Genomic DNA, 27,290 nt, shown 5'->3' with positions numbered 1-27,290 from the left:
TTATAAAGCAGAAAACCGGGCATACATATACTATGTATAGTGGCCATACATCCTTTATTATACAAGACAGTCCTTTGGATCTCTTTATTTATTCATTCACTTGTCTCCTTTATTCGGGTCATTTCATTGGACAGCAAAATTTAAATCCGACAGAAGCCGCCCCCCCACAACTTATTCTGCACATCATTTTTTAAAGAATTTCGTGCAAACAGGGATTGTGGTGCTTAACCTGTGCAAATTCCTGATCTGAGTTTCAGGTTTCTGTATCTCTAAATTTCCGATGTTGGTAACCCCAGTAAGAAAATAAGAACCCCCCATTTACCAGGTTAACGCTGGAAAAGTAGGCCCACGCTCTGCAGTCAAATTCACTGGTACCCGGAGCCATTTCAGGCAACACCTTGAGAGAGTACTGGCGAACTTGGTTTGGCTGGACAGCCTCTGGCTTCCGGTGTTCTCCATCTTCCTGGCTCCCTTCATAGGGCAGCAAGTTCGAATGGAAAGAATACGGTCGGGAAGCCATGTTCTTGAAAGTCACCTAACAAGAGGGAGAAACACGAGAAGTAGAATACGAAGAAGGTCTGAGGAACCCACAGATTTTGGGCTATGGGGGACCCTGAAAACTTTCTTCTTTGTTCTAGGAGCCACAGTGGCACAGTGGTTAGTTCGATCCTGACCGGCTCAAGATTGACTCAGCCTTCCATCCTTCCGAGGTCAGTAAAATGAAGACTCAGATTGTTGGGGGCAATAGGCTGACTCTGTAAACCGCTTTGAGAGGGCTGCGAAAAGTACTATGAAGCGGTCTATAAGTCTAAGTGTTGTTGCTATTGCTACTCTTTTGCTACTCTTTAATGAAACCAATTTAAAGCAAGATTGGTCCTCACCTTCTGGAAGCTATGCGAAAGAAAATTTTTCCAGAGGTCCTTTGGTGACCAAAATGCCCAGAATGATTGCAACTGTACCTGTGTTTTGAATGATTTGCAGGTTATCAGTTTTAATTGAAGCTATGGATGCTTTATTTTTCTTTCTTTTCTTTTTTTTTACCACAGACTCTTAGGATTGTGGTGAGTAGAAACAACAAATGAAATCAAGGGGGCGTGATTTCTCCACACTACTTCAGGACCTTCAAAAAGCTGATTTCATCTGTCAGTTTTTGGATGTGAGTTACATGCTAGAAAAAGGGACGCAGTGGCTCAGTGGGTTAGGACGCTGAGCTTGTCGATCAGAAGGTCGGCAGTTTGGCGGGTTGAATCCCGAGTGCCGCATAGCAGAGTGAGCGCCTGTTACTCATCCCAGCTTCTGCCAACCTAGCGGTTCGAATGCACATAAAAAAATGCAAGTAGAAAAATAGGGACCACTATGGTGGGAAGGTAACAGCGTTCCGTGCGCCTTTGGCATCTAGTCATGCCGGCCACATGACCATGGAGACGTCCTCGGACAAGCGCTGGCTCTTCGGCTTTGAAACGGAGATGAGCACCAGCCCCTAGAGTCGGAAATGACTAGCACGCATGTGCGGGGGAACCTTTACCTTTTACCTTACATGCTAGAAGAGTAGAACAAACCAACCCCCAGATTCTGACATTGCTCGCAAAACGAACTGTTATCGTCTGCATTGGCTGGTTCCCTTTTAGAGAAGGACTACAAAGGGAAGAAGGAACCAGGGCCATCTTTTATCCCACCACTCATCATGAGGTTGTCAGATGGGTATCCGATATTTTCATCTTAGAGCTAATTTTCACTTTGATCTCCTCCGATGGCTGAGCTGGACATCGCAAAGAAGGTCAGACAGAGACATCAATAAATAGCAAATATAGGAGTGGGGTTTCAAAGGCAAAATATTCCTTTTTTTTAAAGTCCAGTTTAATTACGGGAGGTTTGACCCGCTAATATTTTCCACCCACACCCCTCTATCTTACCACGATTGTATCTTCAACCTGTCCATGGATGTATGGTCCCAGAATACCCAAATGTTCATCTAGCTCTCCACGGACCATCTGTCGGGTAAAAGTGCTGTCAAAATATTCTTGGAAAACAACTTTCTTATAACTTCGAGAGAGCTTTCTCCAGCTGGTCCTCGGATCACTGTGCATAGAATACAAGCAACTGGTGTGATGAAACGGAACTTTTCAAATTCCACCCAGAGCTAGATAGTCTAACATTGTATGCAGTCTGTAATATTTCCCCATCCTTTCTCTCTAATAATAATAATAATAATAATAATAATAATAATAATAATAATAATAATAATAATAAGAAGAAGAAGAAGAAGAAGAAGAAGAAGAAGAAGAAGAAGAAGAAGAAGAAGAAGAAGAAGAAGAAGAAGAAGTTGGAGGGGACCTTGGAGGTCATCTAGTCCAACCCCCTGCTAAGGCAGGAAACCCTATACCATTTCAGACAAATGGCTGTCCAGTCTCTTCTTAAAAACTTCCAGTGTTGGAGCATTCACCACTTCTAGAGGCAGTTCGTTCCTCTGGTTCATTTTTCTCACTATCAGGAAGTTTCTCCTTAGTTCTAGGTTGCTTCTCTCCTTGACTAGTTTCCCTCCATTGCTTCTTGTCCTGCTTTGAGGTGCTCTGGAGAATAGCTTGACTCCCTCTTCTTTGGGGCAGCCCCTGAGATATTGGATCATTAAGTCTGGTTAGTCTGACTTCTGCCCAAGTCCTCTGAAATTAGCTCTTCTTATGCTTCATGGTAGTACTTTTTAGTTATGCTACTGGGTCAGTTATAGCTCTTTGCTAGCTTCGAGCAAAGAAACACGTCTTTTCTCAAGTCTTTGGTGAATATTTCCATTTACAAAATGGCAGCTGTTCTACTCTTCCGAAATGTGGAGCCACAGCGGCAGTTAGCAGCAAAGAGCACAACGTGAATATTCAACGACACCCATGAATTCAGTCATTACCGTTACCTCTGACTTTTGGTTCTGTTTCTACAATCAAGCGGCAATACTGATCTATCAAAAACATTTCCTGACAGTGAGGGAACAATTAACCAGCGGAACAGCTGGCCTCCAGAAGTTGTGGCTGATCCATCCCTGGAGGCTTTTAAGAAGAGATTTGACGACCATTTGTCTGAAATGGTAGAGGGTCTCCTGCTTGAGCAGGGGGTTGGACTAGAAGACCTCCAAGGTCCCATCCAACTGTGCTATTCTGTTCTTTAAGTCAATCAATATTGGCTTTAAATTACAAATGAAAACAGGATTCAAATCCCACTTAGCCACAAAGCCCACTGAACGACCTGAGCAATTTAGGCAAAAGGAAAACTTACTTGTCTCTCAGATATGGAGAGGGAATAGAGCTGCCATAATCCCATGTCACCTCAACAGCAGCAATGTAATATTGTCGGATTTTCCCAGTGAACATACGGGGATCCTGTTCATCTTCGTAGATATCAAAACCCTCCTTGGTCTCCTCTGTATTGCTATATTCATCATAGTCAGATTTCTCTTTCATAGGTCTTGAGAAGTTCCCTCCTGTTGGTTGGTTGACATCTAAAGAGGTTCTGGAGACCTTCACATGAAACTCAGTCCCTGAATCCTTGCTGAGTGAGATTCCTACTTCTTCTTTCCCTTTGAATACTGCTGTTCGATCTCTTGAGCTGGGAATCTCTTTTTGTTCATCATTGAAGCCATTCATTTCTTTTGAGCTATTGATTTCCTTCAACAGCTGCCCTTGAATGTTCTGGTTGGATGCCAGAAGGTCTTGAGAGAGCGTATCATTTGCTGATGGAGTTTGTGGTGAGATGTTCATCTCCTGTCTTTTAATGCTAGCCCTCGAAGATTCACTTCTTAATGCTTGTTCCTGATCTCCACCAGACTTCCTCAGCTGCAATTGCAAAAGATTTTCCGGGCCAGTTTGTCTCAGAATTGGTGCATCTTTGGGAGGGCTAGATGTATGTGCTTGTTCTGTGTCTTTTGGAGAAATAAAGTTGACTTCTGGAATGTTTCCTTCCGCAAGATCATTTGAAATCAGTCCTTGGCTAGTCTCCCTATTATGGATCCTTGTTTCTGTTCTAAAATGATGAGGAATCACAGTGGAATTGATTACCTTCTTCATTGCTGGGGATGGCCTTAGATTATATTGGATTATGTTCCGTAGAGAATAATGGGAAGCTGTGGTTCTGCCATCATTTGTTATTTGATCATCTCCTTTAGTCCTACCTGTTAAGGGAAGTCTTGTTATAGAAGATTCAGTCTTACTGCTTGTCCCAAGGAAGTTGAGCAATGGCTGAACTCTCTTATCACCCTTGCTGGGAGTTTTTGCTTGGATATCTGCTCTAGCAGCTATTTCATCCAGCGTGGCTTCCTGTGATTTTGCAGACCTCTTTCCCAAGGGTCTGTTGCAACCGTGGGAATGCTGTGGACAAGTCACTGACTTTGTCCCATGTGTTGACATTTCTAAACTCCCTTGGTTTAGTTTTGGCTGAGTCTCTTCTGGGTTAGAACTGATACTCCTTCCCAGGCCAGCTAACTGTGATGGAGAGGTTCCTTCTAGGTGTGAAATATCCCCTTTCCCAGATACATTTATCTGGGGAATCCTTAAAATTGACCTACTTGGTGTAACATTTTGCTCCACAAATACATTCAAGGCTCCATGGGAATTTGTGACACTGGTCTTACCGGGTGCAGCATTGAAACTAGGCAAAGATTCTTTTCCTTCGAGGTGCTTGCCTTGGTTTATTTCTTCAAAATCTCCTTGTAGAGGAAAGCTCTCTCTCTTAGTATTAGTAGAAGAGAGACTTATAGGGAACCCATCATTATCATTTTTGATATTATTAATATGGAGAGGCCTGTCCATAATATCATATAAGGGGTTTTGGCTGTTCAAAAGATTTGGCAATCCAGCAGTTGGATTTCTCTTGAGCTCCATAATCTTTTGCCTCTCATTATCTTGAGGAGTCTTCCTCAGAGGCCTTGCATCGATGGCTTCGTTGTGGGACACGGTATGAATATCATTATTACCAAGGGAAAGACGTTCACTTAAAGATGTAGAGGTTCCAGCGCCATCAGTTGGCCTGTGAATTCCTACACCAAGAATTTTTCCGTCTAAATTGGCTGAACTTGCTAAGGAAAGGTTATTATGATGTGGTATTTCCTGTGTGAGTGCTGAGTTTTCTGAAGGAGAGTGTCCTTCAAAACTTTGCTTCAGTAGAGGCAATTGTTCTTCTATGGGGAAAGCATCCTTGGGCAAGATGTCAAACAAGGGTTCATCTAGGGATAAGGGTTTCCCAGGAGAGATGAGTGGGCCAGTGGAATTCTTCTGATGGTTTTCTTTGAGAAGATGGTTAGATTGCTCAAGGCAGTTCAGCCTCCCATCTTTTGAAAGTGAGGTAGCATTCCGATGCTGGTTTGAGCATAGTTGGAGATGTCTACTTTTCTTGGAGAATCCTCTTGCCTGTAGGGTATTGGCTTCATTGATATAATCTGATGGAATGCCTTCATTGTAGTACTCTTCATAGTCCTGGTCAACATACTCTTCTTGGTGACATACAAAAATACTTAACTTAGCTCTCATTCCTTGTTTTCGAAAATTAGGATTCAAGCATCCCAGCATCCATCTGCCTGTCTCAGAGAAAAGAAAAACCCAACCAAAGAAAAACCAAGAAATAAATGAGAGGAAGATTTAAATAACATACTGTACAGATTATATCAGAGGTGCATAATCTGGGACCTCAGAGTTAATATGACCTGGAGACCATGAAGAAACCTTCAAATGTTATTACCAAATTGTTGCAACTGGAGAAAAGATTTAAGCTGGGGACTGTGACCTCTAGCATGCCCGTCAGAAGCGAAGAATGGCCTTCAGCCTTCAAACAGGTGCACACTTGTCAAACTTCTAGTAACATAATACCATCCAGAAATAAAGATTCATAATGAATTTCATTGATCAATCTTTTTATTGTCAAGAAGGTAAGGGCATTGTGAAAATGGAATAGGTCAAGTGAGTTCATTAAAGTGGTTCTGAGAACTATTTGAACCTCTTTGTCATTGAATGCTAGATGGCTTGTCTTTTTCTTAGATAAGACTGAACTGAAATGTCCATCAGTTCTTCATTAATAATATTTTCAATTAATTCCATTTTTCCCAGTCCTATAGATCTAAAGATCTCCCTGTTTTGTACCACTCAACATTTGTTGCACTTTTTGCTAGCTATAATTCTTAACTGTCAAAGTTTAAGAAGTATCTAAAAGTTAGGCAACTTTCTTTCCAGGTGAAGTTTGTTTTTTTTTTAAAAAAAATGTGTCCTGAGATTTGGATGAAGGGACTAAATGATGTTATAAGTTTATAACTGTCATATGTTTTCCAATTGTTTTCATCCAGAGTATCTGGAGGACATCAGTTGGATTCCAATTTGTAGCAACATCTGCCCTATGGTCAATGGTCAGGAAGGGTGGGGATTCTAGTTCATCAACCTCCGAAGGCACCACGTTTCTTCAAAGAACAATTAATGTCAGCCTAACCTGGATTATCCATGGACATGATAACGGTCTCCCCAGAGAAAGGGTAGATTGCCAGGACCTCCTCATAGACCGTGTTGTGCTTAAAAGTGTTTCCAGAGAAGAAGACAGAGAGGATCTCGCTCTGGGCACCCACATTCAGGACATACCAATATACCACTTGGTTCTGGCAGAGTTTCATTTGAAGATTATCAAAGACATATCCATTGATACCTGGAAGAAGAGTGAAAAAAAAAGAATTATGAAGTAAAAAAAGAATTTCAACAACAAGAAAAACCTTGTAGCACTCAAGGGAATTGATCCTGGTATATGGAAGGGACCATGTCATCAAAGACTAGACAACAATCTCATTATCCTCAGCCAGAATGGCCTCTAGAAAGTCCAGTCGTATCTAAGGATGCAGGACTGGATCTGGGGAAAGCTCATCCGATGATTTGTCATGTCTGACAACATTATTATCATTTTGTATCTCATCTTTTTCCCCAATGAACTTAAGGTGGATTGCGTGGAATTCTGCCTTAGCTTTAGCTTCACAATCAATCAATCAATCAATCAATCAATCAATCAATCAATCAATCAATCTTCATTGTCAAAGTACAACATGTGTACATTGAGATTAGCTGAGCCTCTCCCCGTGCTCCCTCCCCCCAACACACAGTGACAACAAACCCTCCATCCTACCACACCATGTGAACCAACTATACCACATACTGGCCTCCCAAGTCAATTCTGCATAAATTCACAGAGATTATATCCCATTCAAAAGCCTAACAGCCCACGGATAAAAGCTGTTTTTCAGCCTGTTGGTACGGCTGGCTATATTCCTATATCTCCTACCGGATGGTAGGAGAGTAAAGAGATACCGTCCAGGGTGTGAGTCATCCCTGAGAATCTTCCTCAATCTTCCAAGGCAACGAGCCCTGGCGAGGTCATCCAGTGGTGTCAGGGGACAGCCCACAATGCCTTGTGCTGTGCTCACCACCCTCTGTAATACTTTCCTGTCCGCGGCTGTCAGACAATAACAATAACAATATCCCTTTGAGATAGGTAAGACAGAGAGAAAGAGTATTGTAAATCCCAAAGTCACTCAGTTGCAGAAGACTTAAACTTGCAACTCTGATCCGTAAATTAATCCCTACGCTACACTGGTTCCCACTGAAAGGGGATAAGTAGTGGTTTTGCTATTTACACAGCTTTGCTCCAAAACAAATGTAAGGAAAACAGGAAGTTATACCCTCATAGAAAACCTGTCCTATAGAAGAAGAAAGAAACAACAACAGCCAATTTTCAATTTTTGAGTATATAAGGAAATTTGGTATCCAACTTGGAGTAGCATGATTAGACCTTCCACAACAACTTCAGCTAGGAAGACACACGTGACATTCTTAACATGTAAGAAAGGCACATGTGACATTCTTATCTTTCTTTCACTGTTCTCCACACCATTTTTTTTAGAAAAATAATAATTCTGGAGCTACTCACTGTACATGAGGTTGGATGCATAGAACTCAGCGTCTTGGGGATTAACGTTGGCTGCATCGGAACAAGATTGCTTGATATTGTCTGACAAGTACCAGCTCCAATTTTCATTAAAGACAGAAAACAGCAGAAATCTTGCTTCATCGGCAATCATCTGAAGGAATTACAAAAATACGGGATAAATGGGTCCGGATCTGGGAGGGGAACTAGAGATTAAGATGTTGGACCAGGAAGACCAACAATCCAAAGGTTTTTTTGTAAGACTGCCACGATCTTTCAACCCTGTCTATCTTATGCAATTCTTCTGGTGGAGAAAAAAAAAGTGATGAGAGAGAGGTCTCTGCTCATTGAATAATGCCAGGCTATGGATTAAACATTTCTAGTGAATTAGTTGCTGGTAAATCTGTCTTTCCTTCTCCAAAAAATGACCTCATTGAAGGACAAATGACCCTGGCAACGATCTTCTTTGCAAGCAAAGGAACAGTAGTTTTAAGGCACACACCTTACTTTAAACTGTTGATGGTGCTCAATTAGCATCCTAAATCAGGTGAGTGAAATGTATTGGATGCAGCGTTGATTCTGGAACTGGTTGAGAGACTTCAGTAGATGCAAAAGATCGTATGTTATAACATCTCACATGAAAGACGTTACGAAGAGTCACCATGCAGAATATATTTATTTGCTGCTCTTGTAAAATATTCTCCACCCCATTTCCAGTTCCATTCTAGGTATAATTTGGAAGAGCTATCTTTCACCCATTAAGCACTCAGATACTAGTAATAGGCAGTGGAACAGAGTGCCATACAAAGGGGTGACTTCTGTTGTTTGAAAGTCTTCAGAGGTTGGATTGCCCTCTGTCAAAGATGCTACCACGGACCTGCACTGAGCAAGGAGTCGAACTACTAGATGATCTCTAATATCTCTTCCAAATCTATGAATCTAAAATTGGAGGAGGAGGAGGAGGAGGGGGAGGAGTGCAATTATATGGGTAGGAATAGCAATTATTAATACTAATAGCACTTTTTTCTTCAAGATGATGAAGATGGCATACATGACATCATTGTGTGGTTGACAGTCTTCAATAGTCTCAAAAAGACGTTGGGAACTTCTATGACTGAATCCCAAGCCAATCCTTTAGTCATTACACCCACTTGGAAGCATGGTGGAAATGTAGCACCAAATACCCTGTTTATAAGATGTTTAAACACCAGATCTGAAAAAAAAACCTACCACATTTACTTGAAGCAACTCCACATGGATGGAGCTGAGGGCTACATCTTAACCCTTGAGGGCTGCCAAAGAATTCTGAAGTCTCAAGAGAAGCATATAAAATTTCCTACATCCCGGCATAATGTGTGGTTAGCCTAATGTTACTATTGGAACAGCCCAGTTGTTTCTGCCACGATGTAGCAATGAACAAACCTGGTTGCCTCTCTGATCCATGGTTTCTTTGAAACAGATCAGGAGGGGTCCGATAAGCCCAGATGCTAAGTCTTTAGCAGGTTTGATTGAGCTGTAATAGTAGCGAGTCAGGCAACTAGGATCAGATCTGGTCGGGCCATCTTCTGGCATTATCTTCCACCTGTATGCAAACACCTGTTTAGGTCGTATTGGTATCACTTTCATGTTCTGATCTAGGAAGAAACAAGCCACAAAAATCACATAGTTCACTTTCCTACTGGTTTCCCATAGTCACATTTGTTGAACAACTAAGCCACCCGGTAGCCTAGATAGCACACCATGCTGTAAGCCATGGTTTACAAAGCCCACTGGCTTTTATCAAGTGAAGACCAAGGTTAAAAATACCCATATTGTGTAATGATATATAAGTACATATGTGAGATAGGCAGCTATATAAATTCAAGAAATAAATACGCATGCAATCCATGATGCCAATTTGGCTATTCTGATGAGTCAAAAGTGATCAGAATAATGCAAACAAACTAGCTACCCAACTCATGATTTGAAGCCCTCTGTATTCATAGTTAAGACTAGCTGACAATTATCCAGACTAGAAGATCACAATAAGTTGGTCTGAATAACTATAAATTATTATAAATCAAGAGTCTGGTACCATCTTTTCTAACTAACACATGTTATTATAAGACACAAACTTTCTTGAGTTGAAACGGGCTAGGATTAGGGTTAATTTAGTTTTATTAATTAGGGTTAATTAAGCCTCCTAATTTCTTTGCTCACATGGACTTGACACTTGCCTCCAACAATGGCTCTTTTCCACAAGAGGGCAGCAATGAACTTTTGAAATCCAGATGGTTAAACACACAGACACACAAAAAGTGTGGCGGGCAGATTTGCAGCCTTAGAACAGAAGGAAATGGATTGATAGGAAGAGGGCAGATGGTACTTTCAACAAATAAAGCCCACGAACAATGAAATGGAATTTTAAAGGAGATTTGTCAATATTCCAGTTTGCCCCAACTATCAGAGTAGCTGAGATTTGTAGACGTTAAAATTCATCACAAACTGGACGAGGCTGGCATCATCCGCAGTTAGCATCTTAGCATCTCAGGCTTGATATTCAACTATAATCACCTTCCTAATCTTGAAAGATACAAAGCTGGCTTGAAGACTGAAGTAGGAAAATGTGGGGACAACCCTGACCGGAAGTGGTAGACGTGAACTAGATAGGAGAAGCATCATTTCTGCTTTCTCCTTCTGATTAGGAGGCACAGGATGTAACAGTAAGCATATAATGGGCATCTTACATTGGCCCCAACTGCTCGACTTCTCATGTTTGATTTAGCACAGAACGCAATATTCAGATCAGTGTCACAGATCAAAGCTGAGGTCTCAGCATGATCTGTGAACCATCTTGGCTGGTTGGATCCCTCCCTCCCTCACCCTACTTCCGGATTACGTGTGAATGCAGCAAGAGAGTTGTGCCCACCACCCTTCCACAGCCACTTTCCAGGATATTTCCCCTTCTGCCAGTCTTACGTCGGGCACTTCCAATAGGGTGAAGGGAGGTGACACTGGTGATTCCGTGAGGGTAAATGTTGTATGGCCGGCTGGCCAAATTCTTAAACAGAATCTGAAACGAGACAGTTTGATATTCCATTCAGTCTCTTTGCAGCATTCTAGATGTGGAGCAATATACCGTGTGAAATATATCAAAATAGATAAAGAAAGATCTGGGATCTTCTAGATCAGGGGTGTCAAACTGCTGGCCTGCGGGCCGGAGGTGTCTTGGCAAAACCGTGCCCACCCCGTTGCTGGCAATGGAAAAAAAGTCGTGATACGGGGTGGGCACAATGTGTGAGTTTGACACCCCTGTTCTAGATCATATTTAATCCCAATTCTGCCATTATTAGAGGGATATTGGGGTCCAGTAACACGCAGAAAAGTATTTTTTATTTTTGAATACCAAAGGACACTATACTTTAAATTTCCCCATGCTTTGCAGTAATAAATATTGCAGTGAAAAGAATGGAAAAGTTATATTCCTGGAAATGTGTGATCTCTCTGTTTTGAAAAAGGCAATATTTTCTGCCAATTGAAAGATGCAGCAATGTGTGTTATTGTAGCAGAGATTTTGTGGTACTGTGTCTTACAATCATACCTTGCGTTGTTGACATTATAGCAGTGAATTTATTGTCAAACCAATAATTTTCTTCCTCGTTTGTTTGTAGTTTAAATTTTTTAGGGTTACTTTTAGATCAAATTAAAGATTGTTTTGTTACCATAAATAAATATCTTACATTTTTAACAAAATAAATGTGAACACACCACCTTTCGCTAAGGATTTTTCTCAGACTTAACAGTAACTAGAATGAGTGAATTTTTCTTTCTATTCAAGCTTTCATGGAATCTTGAAAACTGGTTGATTGGTTCGTTTGCTTGTTTATTTATGCAGTGCAAACTTTTATCAATTGCTTATTTCCCTCAAGGACACGAGAGCGTTTACAATCAATAAAAGCAATCAATTTACTGCTAATTAACTAAGGCAGACCTGGTGCAATCAACATCAACATTGATAAGTTCTATCAGAAAAAAATGAGGCGCCTAATGAATTGGTGGAAAAAAGCAGAAAGCAGGTCTAAAAAAAGTCTTTGATCTAACTAACAGATGCGAGTAGGCCAAACCTTTGGTGAACGCAGATTTTATTTATTCAGATTATTGAATATGCATTATACCAGCATCCTATTTACTCTTATAGTGCTTAGTACACTACACTATGCTATTTTACCTATTTTTTTCAGTCTCTTAATGAAGAGGTATTGCTTTGAAATGTGTTGGAACTTAGTCATAACAAAGCCTTTGTTGTATCCATTTGCCTCCTTTTTCCATCATTTTAACATGATATATTTCTTCTCTTGGCTCTCAACTTTCCTGACTATCCCTGGGATACACAAGTGGTCCAAAGTGATTCTTTGTAAACAATTTCAAAGTATGCACAAGTCAACAAACTGGTCAAACATGGCTGATAGCCCTCAAATATTTCCCACCCCATAGAATAACTAAATGAACTGAACATTTCCGATAGAGTCCATTAAGATTTTGATATGGAAACTACAGAAGGATCCTTCTGTAGCTTTGATCATGGAGTCTGGACAGCTCACCAAAGACTGAGAAAGCTATTAGACAATGGAACAGCCAACCTTCTGAAGTCACGGATGCTCCATCATCCGGAGATTTCCAAGAAAAGATTGGACAGTCCTTGGTCTGGGATGATCTGAGGATTCCTTTCAAGGTCCCATCCTTCCAAGCCTAGGGTTCTTTAATATTGTAAGGACCAAAGGATTCCCAGACTGGTCCAAGAGTATCTGTCTGCCTGGCACCACTATCGATCACGAGAACATTCCCAGAGAAGAGCATCTCCGTTTCATCACTTACAATAAACTCGTCGCCAGCTTCTCCTTTGAGGACAGGTCCCAGGATGCCCAAATGATCTGGTTTGGATGCCTTTCGCTTGCTGAAAGTCGCATCCTCATATTCCACAAACATGGCTTTCTTATACTTGGACCCGATTTGCTGGGGGCCGTTTTCCAGAGATTTGCTGTAAGTGCTGCAGAGGAGAACAGAAAGCCATGGGTGCAAGTCAACAGAATATTAGATCTGTAATGGTTTAGCCACCATCAAGGCTAACACCAACCAGAGCATGGAAAACCTCAAAGAAGTCGTGTAAGATTGGAAGATGTGAAGAGACTGGCCCACAGAATCGCCAAGAGTTGGACACGATTGAATGGATAACACCACGACCAATGGTTTAGCAAGTCCCTAGTTATTCAAAGGTCCATTAGTTAAGCATCATCGAACTGCCAAAGACTTTTCAGTTTGACCCTCATTCACATGATGCTGATTATATTGCACAGGATGCTGCCAGACAATGGTTGTCCAATGTATTTTCCATACTGCTATAATCTAATCCCTCCTCCTTAACCTGCCATGACAGATTAAAGAATTAGCACTTTTCTTTCACTTCTTTTCACAGAAGCAGCCAACCTCTAGTGTGTCCAGTTCATATGTGTTCATCTATCTCCGTCCTATTGGACAGTTGTCTACTTGTAACAGAGGCCAATCCTTTGATGATTCATCATCACCATAGCTCCCTCTTGTGCCATATCCGTTATCGGACGTTGGCGATCATGTTGGTGATCCTGTTTTTATCAGCAGCCGGACGAAAAAGTGGTGCTGAGTTTTGTCCAAACCAGTCCCTTAGATTTGGAAGCCATGATGTTCTTCTTCTGCCTGGACCTCATTTGCCTTCAGTCTTTCCCTGGAGGATTAAATGGAGCATGCTGTATTTTTCTGGGTGTCGCATCACATATCTAAAATATTCTAACTTTCGTTTTTTTAATTGTTTTGATGATTTCGCTTGGCTTTCCCAGGCGGCTTATCACCTCCTCATTTCTGATCTTGTCAACCCAGCGTATACGTAACAGCCGCCTGTCAATCCCCATTTCAAATGCTTCTAGTCTCTTCAGGTGGCCTTCTGTCAGAGACCAACTCTCTACTCCATAGAGCAGGATAGGAAAAAAATATAACATCTGACAAGCCTGACTTTCAATCATGACTGCAGAAGACCTTTTTCATTTCGAAGAGTGCTGTTCGAGCTTTCTCTATGCTTGTCTTTACTTCAGTGGTCACGTCCCAGCTTTCATGTAAATTAGAACCGAGGTGCGTGATCCTTTCAACTTTTTCTAATGGTATTCCTTCCGAATTTATTGGTGGCAAATTAACGGGTTGCTTGCTGACCACCAGGATCTTGGTTTTTGAGGTGTTAAGCTTCAAGCCGTATTTTTCAGATATTTCTGGGACTCTGTTGATGAGGAGTTGAAGATCTTTATTCTTACTGGCAAGCAGAACTGTATAGTCGGCATGTCTTAAATTGTTGATCCAAACACTGTTTACTTTGATGCCATAGCTCCCTAGGCCTTATGAATTAATGGAATGTCTTGCACATGGGTCCCCAACCCCCCAGGATGTGGCCCTCTACCAAGCCACAGCCTATTCAAAACCAGGCCACAGGAGAAATGGGCAAGTGCACACCCATGAAGCTCCATTTGTGAGAGTGGAGGGTGCTTGCATTTACACAGGAAACTCCATTCATGTGAATGGAGCTTCATGCATGTGTGCCTTCCACTCGCACAAGTGGAGCTTTGCGGGCGAGCAGGTGCCTTCCACATAATTGTCCTCCTGCCGCTCGCTTGAGTGGAGATTCGCGTGCAAGGGCAAGCACCCTCCACTCGTGAAAGCTCATGCATGAAGCTCCACTTGCCCGAGTGGAGGGTGCACATGCACGTCCCGTGCACAAATGTACGTGCACCTGCCACTCATACTCTGGGCCGGGCTGCCAAGCTGGAAAGGTTGGGGACCGCTGGTCTAGCAGACCTTGTAACTATAGGGAAGGAAACAGGACTGTGGCAAAAGCCATCCAAGAAAGGCAGAAGTACGAGAGAAAAATTTATTCCACCTTAACTATGCTAGGTGCAAGTTGATCTGCAGAACTACTATAGTAATTTCAAGCATCTGTAATTTACTATCGGTAACCGTCTTTTGTTGTTTCTGAATTTTCCAGTCACGAAAGGCTTGATACGAACGTCATAATTACTTGAAGTCGTTACCTGTCCAGATTAGTGGGCTTCACTGGGGCATAGTCCCAATCACCTTCCACGGCAGCAATATAATGCCTCCAGGTCACAGGCAGTCTTTTGGCGCGAGCACGTCCAGAAATCCTTGGTGAAAACTCATCCATGTCTATCACCGTACTCTCTATATCCTCCTCATAATTATCATAATAGTCCTCACTGGGAGATGGTTCTGCCATCTTCAGCTTCTTCTGAAGAGGTTCTGGGCAAACCTCCACTTGAATTAAGGCTTCCATGCCAGCTGGAATCAAAGGGAAAACCAGATGTTAGCCAGGTCTCACCTTCCTTCTGTTGGAAGCAAAGTGCTCGCTGTGACAGTCAACCTGCACTTCAGATCTGGTGCCTTATTACTTCCAAATTGCAAGTCACCGAATGTTCCGTTTCCTTACAACACGATCTGGCACGACACATTTTTAAATATATATATTTGCTAGGTTTTGACAATGGGAATAAAATACAAAACAGAAAAAAACACCCAGAAAAAACATACATCCAATAGTAACAACAACAGGGAAAGAAATGTGTACGAAAAAGGGAAAAATAGAAAAAAAATGACATCAAATAAGTCCAACATTAAACATAGGGGGAAAAATTCCACCCTGGCTGAATGCTGAAAATAAAAATAAATAAAACTTGATAAATTCTCCTGCCCTTACATAAAGAGTCTGCCCTGTATCTCTGACACCTTCAATTGTGTTGTTGTTTAATTGCTAAAAGCTGGTACCTTGCTGATGTCCCAAAAGGTGCTTTTTCAGGAGACAACTGGACTTTCTTGTCTTTCTTTGAAGAGTTTCGCTTCTCATCCAAGAAGCTTCTTCAGCTCTGACTGGATGGTGGGGAATGGAAGGATTTATATTCCTTGCAGACTGCTGGTCATTTGCATTCTTTTAGAGAGCCGTTCAGGCCATTTGGAGGTTTTCTGTGTCCTTTGAAGAAATGTCTTCAAAGAAAATCAAGAACATCCACTTGACCCCTGAAAAAACACCTTTGGGACAACCATGACCAGGATGACTGAGAATCTCCATAGACACTGCACCTCAAACTCAATTGCACTGAGGGCAGTGCTCTGGCTTACAAGTCTACCTTGCAGGACAACTGGATGGTCCTTTTAGGAAGGACCATGGCTAAACCCAAAACTGCTTTTTCAGGAGGCAACTGGACTTCCTTGTTTTTCTTTGAAGACATTTCGCTTCTCATCCAAGAAGCTTCCTCAGCTCTGACTGAATCCTTCCCTTCGCTACCATCCGGTCAGAGCTGAAGAAGCTTCTTGGATGAGAAGCGAAACGTCTTTCAAAGAAAAACAAGGAAGTCCAGTTGTCTCCTGAAAAAGCAGTTTGGGTTTCAACCATGACCTGGATGACTGGGAATCTCCATAGACAGGTACCTTGCTGATGTGATGGAATCTGGCAGAACATCCGAAATGTGCCATTAGTTCTGGGTGTTGTCTCAGCAGTGAGGAAAGCGGCGGGGGAGATGTCCAGGGTGGCGTGCCGATGTTCTCTCACCAAAAAACTGTGACCCTCAAAAAGTATGGAGTGGATTTCAGGCCTGGTGCCCAGGCCAATGACATACCAATAGACAGGCCTCTTCTCACACAGCTTGAGATCTGCAGGTAGGGAAAAGGACAACCTTCTTGGCAAGATGCTTAGTGACGCTCAAGACAAAGTGTGGTTGAGATGCAGGAGTGCAAAATTCCAACTTTGTGTTTTCAAACCAAGGAAGGAATCCAAAATTCGAATGAGCATTCAAAGCGTGCCCTTCACAGAATTCTGCCCTGCAATTGGCTAACATAATAATGACAATCAATAGTGATATAAATATATTGGGAATCAATGCATATATTCATAGAAACCGCATTTACGTTAGGGCAAATGTAGTTGCAAATGAAAAATACGTGTGTTGGGAGAAATATAAATGAATGCATACTTTGGGCATAGTTTTAAAAATAAATGTTCAAGAACAATAAACCAAACTTGACAGAGACAAAAATGAAGAATGGAAAGCAACTTGGAGAGAGTTTTCTTTTCTTATGAGTTATTCATTCACTCCTTTTCTAGTCCATACATGTTTTTTTCATTATTGAGTGACATGATCTGGGTAGTTCTTTGATAGATCCCAGAGAAGGAGAGATATACCACATTTTCATCTTCACATATTTCTCCCCAAACACCAGTATCATATCAGTTCATCGTTTTTATTTCTACTGATTTCAAATGTCTGCACCAGTTTTTTAATTTATCACACGCGTGCGCGCGCGCGCGCACACACACACACACACACACACACACAAGCACCCTGTCGACCCAAATAGCCTATCTCCAATGTCATGTGTTAGTTGACATGTTTCATAAAAAGTGCTGTCCTTTTGGCCAGACTCTTACCAGGCAAAGAAGAACGAATGAACCCATTGATGGTATGAAATTGATGCTGAGTCAATGGAGACTTTGAGTTTCCTCTGATGTGAGAATGAGAGTACCAGCTTTTGTCTGATGGAGACATTGAAGAGAGGGAGAAGGATGAAAGTGGTAGAGTTTAATCCAAGGAACTCCAAATCACCAAGAAAAGAGCCCACCGTTATCCATTGTTCCAGTCCTACAGGCCCATTATAGGATAAAGCAGAATTAGGCATTGAGGCTTCAACCTTTTCAGGTGGAACCTATAATCAGTTTCCTACTGCTGATTATTTGGGAAGACAAGCTAGTCCTCAGGACAATTTGACCATAATCACGTAATCTGTATCCTGTCTTTCGGTCCGGTTCTGCACCCTTATGGTAGTCTACAAGCCAAACGAAACTAAAATAAAAATGAATTCTCTTGGAATTTGTTAAATTAGATAGCACGGTATGCAAATAATCAAGGGACGTAATCTAGAATGTTGGTTGGACATGAAGAATTAAACCCATTAGGAACAAGCAAAGCTTAAAGCCTGCGGAAAGGTGTATTGACTGCGGATGATTTTATTCAACAGAATAAAAACACACGCACAAGGTGAGCACAACCATGCCCCTTTCTCTCCTCCCTCCCCATTCTTCTCTTACCTTCATCAAATACAGAAAACAGCAGCACAAATTCTTGTATTTTGCCCCCGGATTTTATACTCATCAAAGCTCCTGCAGAGGAGAAACTCCATGGAACCATCAAAACAAAATGGCAAAAAGACTTTCTACAAATGTTAAGAGGATGAACGATTTTCTAAACTGGAGCGAAACAGGTATCCTGAAATGTCTTAATGGTCTACTACATCATCTGAATGATCATCCATGTTACACTCAGGTAGCTAGGCGTTGGAAGGACTTATGAGTTCATGGAGTAGTTTTAAATCACCTTCAATTTCTCAGTCCTTACACATTCTATGCTCCTACCATAACACCTGTGCAACAGAGATACCGTATATTTTCTTTTCCTAATTTCATAGTGCTGTTATAACAAAATCATGCATGCGGATATTTTACTGAGATAATATATGGGATTAAACTGGAATGTTTCAGAAATATTTATTTATTTATTTATTTATTTATTTATTTATTTATTTATTTATTTATTTATTTATTTATTTATTAAATTTTTATACCGCCCTTCTCCCGAAGGACTCAGGGTGGTGTACAGGGCAATAAATATCAAAATGTAAATACAAAAGTTAAAAAAGAGATTAAAAAGAATTAAATAATTATGCCCAAAAATACAATACTATAAATGTGTTATATGGCCACTCATTTCATAACAGTGATTCCAGGAAGTGTATAAGTATTGAAACATATGCTGCCTAAATGCCAGGTGTTACCATAGGAGCATATTTGGAATGTCATACAAAAGACTACACAGCTAGCTTGCTTTTCTAGTAGAAAAAGCATAAACAAGATTTTTAAAGTACCCACACTGGATCTGCAAGTGAATCTGGTATGAATATATGGACTAAAATCACAAAGAATACTGAAAGAATGCTAGCAGGTCCTTATGAATCTGGAAAAAAAATCTTACCTGGCTTACAGACCAGCAGTGGTCCAATCAATCCAGAGTTAATATCCCTGACGCTGTCCACATGAGAGGAGTAGGCATAAGTTAAGCAGTGTGTATCCGATCCAGTTGGCCCTTGATCTTCTAAGATCTCCCACACATAGACATGAGTGTGATCAGGTTCCACAGCATCATCTTTTTTCTCTAGCTGGCTGGTCCAATCGTCATAGCCTGCCCCTGAAAAGACATAAGCACTGCCATCAATGAGTGTGAAGGTTGATGTCACACAACACACTAAGCTCAAACCATCCAAGCTGCACTGTCGCTAGATCCAAAGGCTGAAGCTGATTGTACTCTTTGCGCTGCCTCTTGAGTTTAACAAGCTGTGGAAATCATTTGAAGAGCCTGCAAGATTTATTTATTTATTTTATTTTATTTTATTAGACTTATATACCGCCTTTCTCCCATAGGACTCAGGGCAGTTCACAAGGTTTTTTTTAAAACAATACAACAAATTACAAAAATTAAAAACAATTAAAATAATTACACTAACCTTGAACTAAAAACCCCAATTACAATTAAAATACAATTAAAACCCCAGTTAATACTCTCAGTCCAGGCCAGAAATCTCAAAGAGCCAGGTCTTCAGGTCCCGGCGGAATGAGCGAAGGTCAGGGGCAGTCCTAAGCTCTACAGGCAGCTGGTTCCAAAGGGCAGGCGCACCCACAGAGAAGGCCCTCCCCCTGGGTATTGTCCGTTGGCAATCTTTTACCGGCGGCACCCTGAGAAGACCCTCCCTGTGGGAGCGAACAGGACGAAGGGAGCTTGATGCTGGCAGCAGGTGCTCCCTCAGATATCCCGGACCCAAGCCATATAGGGCTTTATAGGTCATCACCAGCACCTTGAAGATGGACAGTAGGGCAGACACTCTCACCTTCAGAAGGTTTCCAGTAAGATACTCCTTTAGCATGGATATTGAAGGGACGAGAAGCCATATTCTTAAAGGTCACAACCACCTTGTCATAGACTTCGGCTTGGATGATGGGGCCCAAAAGACCTAATGAAAAGAAGACAAATGGGTACAGGCTGAGGAGGGAAATTCTGCTAATTGTGAAGGAAAGATTGGGAACTGAGCGTCAGAATTGTCCTCTCCCCAACCCTTAAATTGAGCGGTAACAATTCCAAGGATATGTTTGGATTTCTTTGGGTGAAAGTGACCAGTTCTTTCTTTATTTGCAAATGTTTGAAACTTTTGTTTGATGCACCCACCACAATCACAGGCTCATGACTACTGTTACATCACCTGCTCTTTGATCTTCTTCTCCTGTAATAAATCTTCCTCAAGTACATACCTAGCGTGTTTCCATTTATAAACCTAGATAAACAAGGCAAACGTGATCTTCCAGCCTTCTCTTGATCTTTTAACTACCAATATTGGTAAGCAAATATGCATTATAAATGGAGTGGATTTGTCGTTTGTTATTTCATTGTTTTTAACGTGGGAAAACCCATCGGTAAATAAAGCTGAAGCTAATGTAGCTGTTTCACTTACAATTATCAAGACGTTCTCCCTACCTCTTCCCAGTTAGTAAATAAGATAATGTATTTTGCACCAATTCTAGTTCCTGAGCAGTCTTCTAAGATAGTTGCATGGACTCCATATTACAGCAGTCAATCAACCTGAGACGTTTTTCAGTGCAGGAACAACTCCATTAAGAGTCCCAAATTTTGCTGAGAAGAGTACCAATCTTATAAGCAGGAAAGACTCCTTAGCTTACCCATCCAAGCAGGCTTCGGTTTTACTTCTCTGAATGTAGAATCTGTATATTCCAAATAAATTGCCTTCTTATATTGAGGGCCTGGGGTGGAAGAAGACGACCTAAGAAATTAAGAAGAGTTAGTCTTTGAAGGGCCACTAGCTATCAGAGGTCAGACATCCAAGCCTGCTAAGAACAGACTTGGCCGGCAGGCAGGTTTCCAAGAGTTTCTCTCTAGGATGACTCAGACCAGCCAAGGAAATCCGGGCGCTAGGAGCAACTGCAAAACAAATCAAAGAGAGCCGTGGCTTTTGATTTTCATTTCAGTACAGGGAGGACCAGTTTGGTGCAGTGGTAAGGCATCAGCTTAGAAACCAAAAGACTTTGAGTTCTAGTTCTGCCTCAGCCGGGTGTCTCTGGGCCAGTCCTCTGAAGAAAGGGGGCAAGGACAATCCACTTCTGAAAAGGCTTGCCAAGAAACTCACAGGAACGTCTCCCAAGCAGTCTCCAAGAATTTGACCCAATTGAACGGGGAGAGAGAGAGAGAAAAAACAACAGTCCAGGTATCTTAGAAGTAAACTCTATTGCCTACCTTCTTCCCCCACCCCAGAAGATGCAGTCCTGCATGAAACAAAAGGATCTCCTCATTTCAGCATTTAGGAACAAGACCAGGTTTAATTTCAGCAGCACCACAAGAGCATCACAAGAAAGGTAGACCAGAGTCAAAAGAAAGAGGATGAAGGAGGACAGATCTCAAAGCTCCCCATTAGGACTTTTCAAAGTTTTTTTTTTTTTAAAAAAAGTAGTCATCTTAGAAAAAGCCAAATTGCAAAGAGAAGACATTTGGTGGGAGGGGGGATTGGAACATTTGGCAGGACTTGATGTCGTTGGTCTGCAAAATTCCGTCTGGAGGCCAGAAATAACATTGCATGCCATTGTGCTCAAGCTCTCCTTCACAATTTGGCCTTCGCTGGCTAGGAAATGGAACAGTGACCTTTAGGGAGAAGAATAACGGAGTCCTCTGGTGGAGAAAAGTCCTGCAATGTTTCTTGGGAAAAGAGGACCATAGTTTGCAGTGATGCCATCAAATTATCTGTTTTCTTAAATGGTAGCTTCTGTTTTTTCTGCAGCTACATCATGCTATCTCTTTTGTACCGTGCTTGCTGCAGAAGACATTGATGTTGTGAGGGGATGAGCACAATGGAGCCTAAAATTTCTGCTAGCTGGGACATTCGTTAAGTGAATTTTGCCCCCATTTTATGACCTTTCTTGCCACCACTGTTAAGTGAATCACTGCAGTTATTAAGTTAGTGACACAGTTGTTAAGTGAATCTGGCTTCCCCATTGACTTTGCTCGTCAGAAGACCGCAAAAGCTGATCACGTGACCCCGGGACGCTGCAACTTGTCATAAATATGAGCCAGTTTGTCAGGACCCACCCCAAACCACGTCTTAGGAAGACAAAACTCTTGGAGCCAAATCTTAGTCCAAAAGAAATCTTTACTATGACATGCTTGGTTGTAGGAATACAAGACAGGACTTAATATTGTTCTACAAACTAAACCCTTATAAAGAGTTCCCGGTTCAACCCCCCCTTAACCCCATTTGGTCAGTCCCCCATCATTCACCTCGTATCATCCCTCTCGTATCATCCCTCTCGTGGGAAAAAGGAACTTAGGACCTTTTATGTTTATTGCTCTCTTCCGTGACACAAGCCAGATGCTCCTACCCTAACCCCACCCTTTTGTTCCCCCAGTTCAAAAGGCTTCTCTTTTCCTTTGAAATGCCTAATACAGGCTCAATACACATCCGTTCCCTCCTCCTCGGGAGATGGCAGGATCCATGGAATAATGTTTTAAACATACATTTATGAAAATGATATAAATGGATTCTGACACAGTTGCCAAGTGTCTGAATTTTGTTTAGGGGACCCTGGGGCTGCTGCAGCAATGGTAAGTGTGAAAAAGGGTCATAAGTCACTTTTTTCAATGCTGTTGTAACTTTGAATGGTCACTAAAAGAACAGTTATAAGTTGAGGACTAACTGGATTCAATATAATAAATAAAACTTCTTCAATATTTGGGTAGTATTTCAGTTCGTCCAAAGCTATTATCCTATAATAATAATAATAATAATAATAATAATAATAATAATAATAATAATAACAACAACAACAACAACAATAACAACAACAACAAGTTGGAAGGGACCTTGGAGGTCATCTAGTCCAACCCCCTGCTCAGGCAGGAAACCCTATACCATTTCAGACAAATGGCTGTCCAGTCTCTTCTTAAAAACTTCCAGTATTGGAGCATTTTATAGGTTGATTTCTCTCCCGTCCTCTCAAAGAACAGCTATCCCTTAGTTCTGTTTAAAATACTTCACTTTGTTTAATTACTCCGTTTTTCTAGCTACCTTCTTTGCATTTATAAGCTTGAAAGAGAGAAAGAGAGAGAGAATAAATTAGTAATTTCTTTACATATATTTGAAATCTTTAAATCTCACAGCAAAATTTTCTGTCATGGTCCCTAAATCAATGTTCTGGATTTAGCGTAATCACAGCTGCACTCCAGCTCTTGACTGGGTGAAATTTTTCTCCCTGACAAATTACAAATCCTAATTTATTTGTACAAGCATATTCTCTGCTCCAGAGAAAACCTACAATACGGTACACTGTTCAAAAAAGCCATTCATTCTAACACTATTTGTGACTGGCCCCAGAAAAACCTCATGAGATGTAGATAATGGATGTAAAGCTATGTTTCCTTAAATATCTTTAATCAACTGAATTTTGGCATTTTTATTTCGTGTACCTTCTTAATAATATTATTTCTGTACTTCACCTTCGGAGCATTACTGTAAGCAAAAATAAAAATAGGTGCAGTATAACAAAACTGTAGGACTAGTTGATATTTTTAGGACAGTGATTCTTAAGGTATTAATTACCTTAACTAACTGACTAACTCACTCACTAACTAACTAGCTCTGACCTAGTTGGTCAATGAAACATCTGCAAACAAATAACCAAACTCACAGAGCATCAAAGACTCCACAGTTCAACCCAGAGCTGCAAATATTCTCTTCTATTGAGACCTGGGTTTAAATCCTTCTTCAGCTGCAAAATGGATTGGATGGTTCTGAACCATTCATGCAAACAGCCTCACAATGTTATTGTAAAGATAAAAGGAAGAGCTAATTAACTTAAATCCAGATCAAACCCCGTTCTGTTTTTTTCTTCTTCTTCTTGACCACAACATTATGAATGGGACACTAAGGAAGTCCCATAAAGTAGGAGGTTCATCTTGGTTCATCTTGATCACTGGTTCATCTTGATCACCACATTTTCTTCTCCTCCATCCAGATGCTTACCAGGACTATTTACTCCCATTGGAACATCTGGAGGGCATCATATAAACTAATGGTATTAGCAGCTCTCTTGTGTCTTCAGTTGACATTTTCCCCAGCACTTCTGAGCAATTTTAATTGGAAATGTCAAGGACAGAATCCAGGACCTCCTACACCCAAAAGGACTATCTCTTATTGTACTATCCTCCCTTTCCTAAAAGTAAACCTGAATAACACCCACTTGAAGGAGACTTTCTTCCATAACTCCCTCTGCTCCTTTCATCCCTTTCCATTCTACTTGACCAGATGGTTATTCATCAACTGTGGTTGGCGTCTAGAAAGGCTTCAAGATTTGTGACTTGCTTAGCACAGTGCCAACCAGACTGTCAACACTTCATTAAATAAATGTTTTCTTTCCCTTCACTCCTGGCACATCCAGCAGAGAGGAGCCAAGCAGGGCTAAGGAGATTAGAAGCAAAAACTGAACAGGAGGGGCCAAGTGGTACAAATTAAGGATAGACATGTACAAAACTATAATGCTGTTGGTCATACCGTATCCAAAAATTGCATCCTTTCTCTACAATCCTTAAGACCATTGGGACCACCGTCTTTTAACCAGGAAGAGTTGGTTAGTGGAGATGACAGCTGGTGTTCCCAAAATTTGGAGGCCCCCTACTTCCCAGCTCTACTTTCTAGTGAAACCAAATCCCCCAAACCCTTGGTAGAATATATAGTTGCTGTATTATTACCCATTCTGTCTGTCGGGCTTATAGTTCCATTCTTTCTCCACTGCTCCGATGAAATATCGCCTGGTGATGCCAACGCTTTCCTGGAAGACGCAGCACAAGAAAATAGGTCCGAGTGACAGCAGCCTCCACATGGTGTGCCACCATCTGCCACGGGCCTGCGATTCAGAAAGAAATCCAGGAGAAGGAGGAGACCACAGCCTGACCCTATTCAGCAAACTCCATCCTCAGGTGCTGCGAAACACCAGTGGGTTTTCTGACCTGCCCCTGGATAGAGAAACATGGTCATTCACTCTCGGTGTGCTGGAAGTTATGAGTGGACAGCAGGGTGGGGAGTAACAGGATGAGAGAGGGGAAAAGGAAAAGCAGTTAAGCAAAGTTTAACCTCTTGTTCCCTGTAGGTTTGCAACTCTGGGGAGTATCTTAAGATAACAAACTCTTTTTTTGGAACAGGCTAGGAATTCTCTTGTCATATTTGCAGATGAGCTTTGCAGATGGGCCGATTTGATGAAATGTTGGCAAGCCTGGTTGGCATTGTGCTAAGCAAGCCACAATCTTTCTTAGACACCAACCACAGTTGACGAAGAACCGTTTGGTCAAGTAGAATGGAAAGGGATGAAAGGGGCAGGGTGGAAGAAAGTGTCCTTCAAGTCCACAAGGAGGTTGGCCTTTTGAGTTTTCTTTTCTGCATCGGATATTTAGATATCAAATTAGATCCCGCCTGTCTCAAAATGTAGATGTTCTGTCTATCTGCCAACTGATCTCTCCTTATCTGAGTTACTCCCTTCTGATATATGAGCACCAGGGCTAGATAAAAATCATTTTCAAAAGATTTGGTATCATGGGGCTTAATCATTCTGTAAAATGAAGAGCAGGCAAAAATGTTGGGTTGTGTCTGTGTAGGTCAGTTTGTTCCATGCCCCTGTTCTTAGAAAGATGAACAAATGGTGTTTTTTTAATTGTATCAAAACTAATCATCTACTTTTATGTTATTTTACATGATGCTTATGATTAAATGTGTTTTCAGTCGCAGTAAGGTGGCAAAATAAGCTAACACACAATTAAGTATGGAGGGAGAGGCAATGCACAAATCGTAGACATCATGGTTTATCATCACAAAATGGATCTTCTGGGTCAATGAGGGCAAATGAACTGCGAATGAACCCTTGTAAAGGACAGCGCTAGTGAGTCACAGATCGAGAATGGATCTCGGAGTTTGTTTCATTGACCTCACTGCTCAGGAGGAGATCCATAATATCAATTGAAAATGCAACAATCCTCAGCGTTGTGCAGATCAGGGGTCTCTAACCTTGGCAATTTTAGGACTTGTGGACTTCAACTCCCAGCATTCCTCAGCCAGCATGGGATTCTGGGAGTTGAAGTCCACAAGTCATAAAAGTTGCCAAGGTTGGAGACCCCTGGCATAGACAATTCCTTTTATAATGCCAGTCTGGCCCTTTACTCATCATTAACATTGGAGATTATGTTATATATTTCTACTCACTTAAATGTAGTAGTTGGCTGTCTTGGGAGTGTTGCTTAGACTGAGTGATGTCCTTCTCTCTTTTTTTTAAAAAAATATGATCTTATTAAGTTTCAACAAAAGATAAAATGCAGGGAAATGGAAATGAAAAATTAAGAAAAAAAGGAGGTCAAGGAAAAAACAATTTGGAGTGCAGAAGAAGAAAAAATATATAGAAAAAGAGTAACTTTCAACTTTCTTCGGTACAGATATAAAAAGAAGCTATAGTACTCTTTTGCTCTAAAACTAGCCCTAATGGACAATACTTCTATCATCACAAGCAGTTCTAATCTTCAGATCCCAAAGTTAAAATTTCATTTCTTTGAGTTTCAGGCAAAAAGTCTCAAAGTGGTATCCAAGTCTTTTCTTTAATCAAAGCAGCCAGTTTCACTATCTCTGTCAACTTCACCATCCATTCATCCATTGTGGGACTTTGTAAGGCCTTCCTGAGCAAAGGTCTTCTCAAAGACATTCATAGAAACCGAAAAATAACTTGTTGAATATTTCAAGTGTTACAGCATTATAAGGTCCCATAATTGTGACTGACTTAAGAGTAATTTTTTGCAACTCTAGGAAAAATGCAGTTGAACTTTCAAGGTATTGGTCCAACTTCCCTATTAAGGAGGTGTACAGTGTTATGGGCTTTTTAACTTAGGTGGAAAAAACCCAAGACATTTCGGGGAGGAAACCTGATTGTTGTTGTTGTTAGCTGCGAAGTCGTGTCCGACCCATCGCAACCCCATGGACAACGTTCCTCCAGGCCTTCCTGACCTCTACCATCTTCTGGAGTCCATTTAGGCTCACGCCTCCTGCTTCAGTGACTCCATCCAGCCACCTCATTCTCTGTCGTCCCCTTCTTCTCTTGCCCTCAATCTTTCCCAGCATTAGGCTCTTCTCCAGTGAGTTCTTCCTTCTCATTAGGTGGCCAA

The 27,290-nt window shown here is 41.3% G+C and overlaps 1 protein-coding gene across 1 annotated transcript in view; it reads right to left on the bottom strand.

The window, feature by feature from the left end:
- Positions 1-25,092, bottom strand: part of F8 (coagulation factor VIII) — a 38,645-nt gene extending 13,553 nt beyond the window's left edge. Inside the window, exons 1-17 of the mRNA XM_083371856.1 lie at positions 24,843-25,092; positions 20,771-20,871; positions 19,927-20,049; positions 19,017-19,229; positions 18,077-18,148; positions 17,420-17,524; positions 16,423-16,644; positions 15,015-15,279; positions 12,784-12,955; positions 10,888-10,981; positions 9,352-9,563; positions 7,933-8,083; positions 6,454-6,663; positions 5,366-5,554; positions 3,262-4,051; positions 1,914-2,079; positions 323-535 (exon numbers count right to left, since the gene is read on the bottom strand). Of these exons, the coding sequence (XP_083227982.1) occupies positions 323-535; positions 1,914-2,079; positions 3,262-4,051; positions 5,366-5,554; positions 6,454-6,663; positions 7,933-8,083; positions 9,352-9,563; positions 10,888-10,981; positions 12,784-12,955; positions 15,015-15,279; positions 16,423-16,644; positions 17,420-17,524; positions 18,077-18,148; positions 19,017-19,229; positions 19,927-20,049; positions 20,771-20,871; positions 24,843-24,973 (3,429 nt within the window). The 5' untranslated portion in view covers positions 24,974-25,092. The remainder of the gene's footprint in view (positions 1-322; positions 536-1,913; positions 2,080-3,261; positions 4,052-5,365; positions 5,555-6,453; positions 6,664-7,932; positions 8,084-9,351; positions 9,564-10,887; positions 10,982-12,783; positions 12,956-15,014; positions 15,280-16,422; positions 16,645-17,419; positions 17,525-18,076; positions 18,149-19,016; positions 19,230-19,926; positions 20,050-20,770; positions 20,872-24,842) is intronic.
- Between the last annotated feature and the right edge of the window lie 2,198 nt (positions 25,093-27,290).

The sequence above is a fragment of the Vipera ursinii genome, assembly GCF_947247035.1.
Source record: "Vipera ursinii genome assembly, chromosome: 12".
NCBI classification, from domain to species: domain Eukaryota; kingdom Metazoa; phylum Chordata; class Lepidosauria; order Squamata; family Viperidae; genus Vipera; species Vipera ursinii.
The sequence above is the reverse complement of the archived record's forward strand: the minus strand, read 5'-3'. Positions and strand labels throughout refer to the sequence as shown.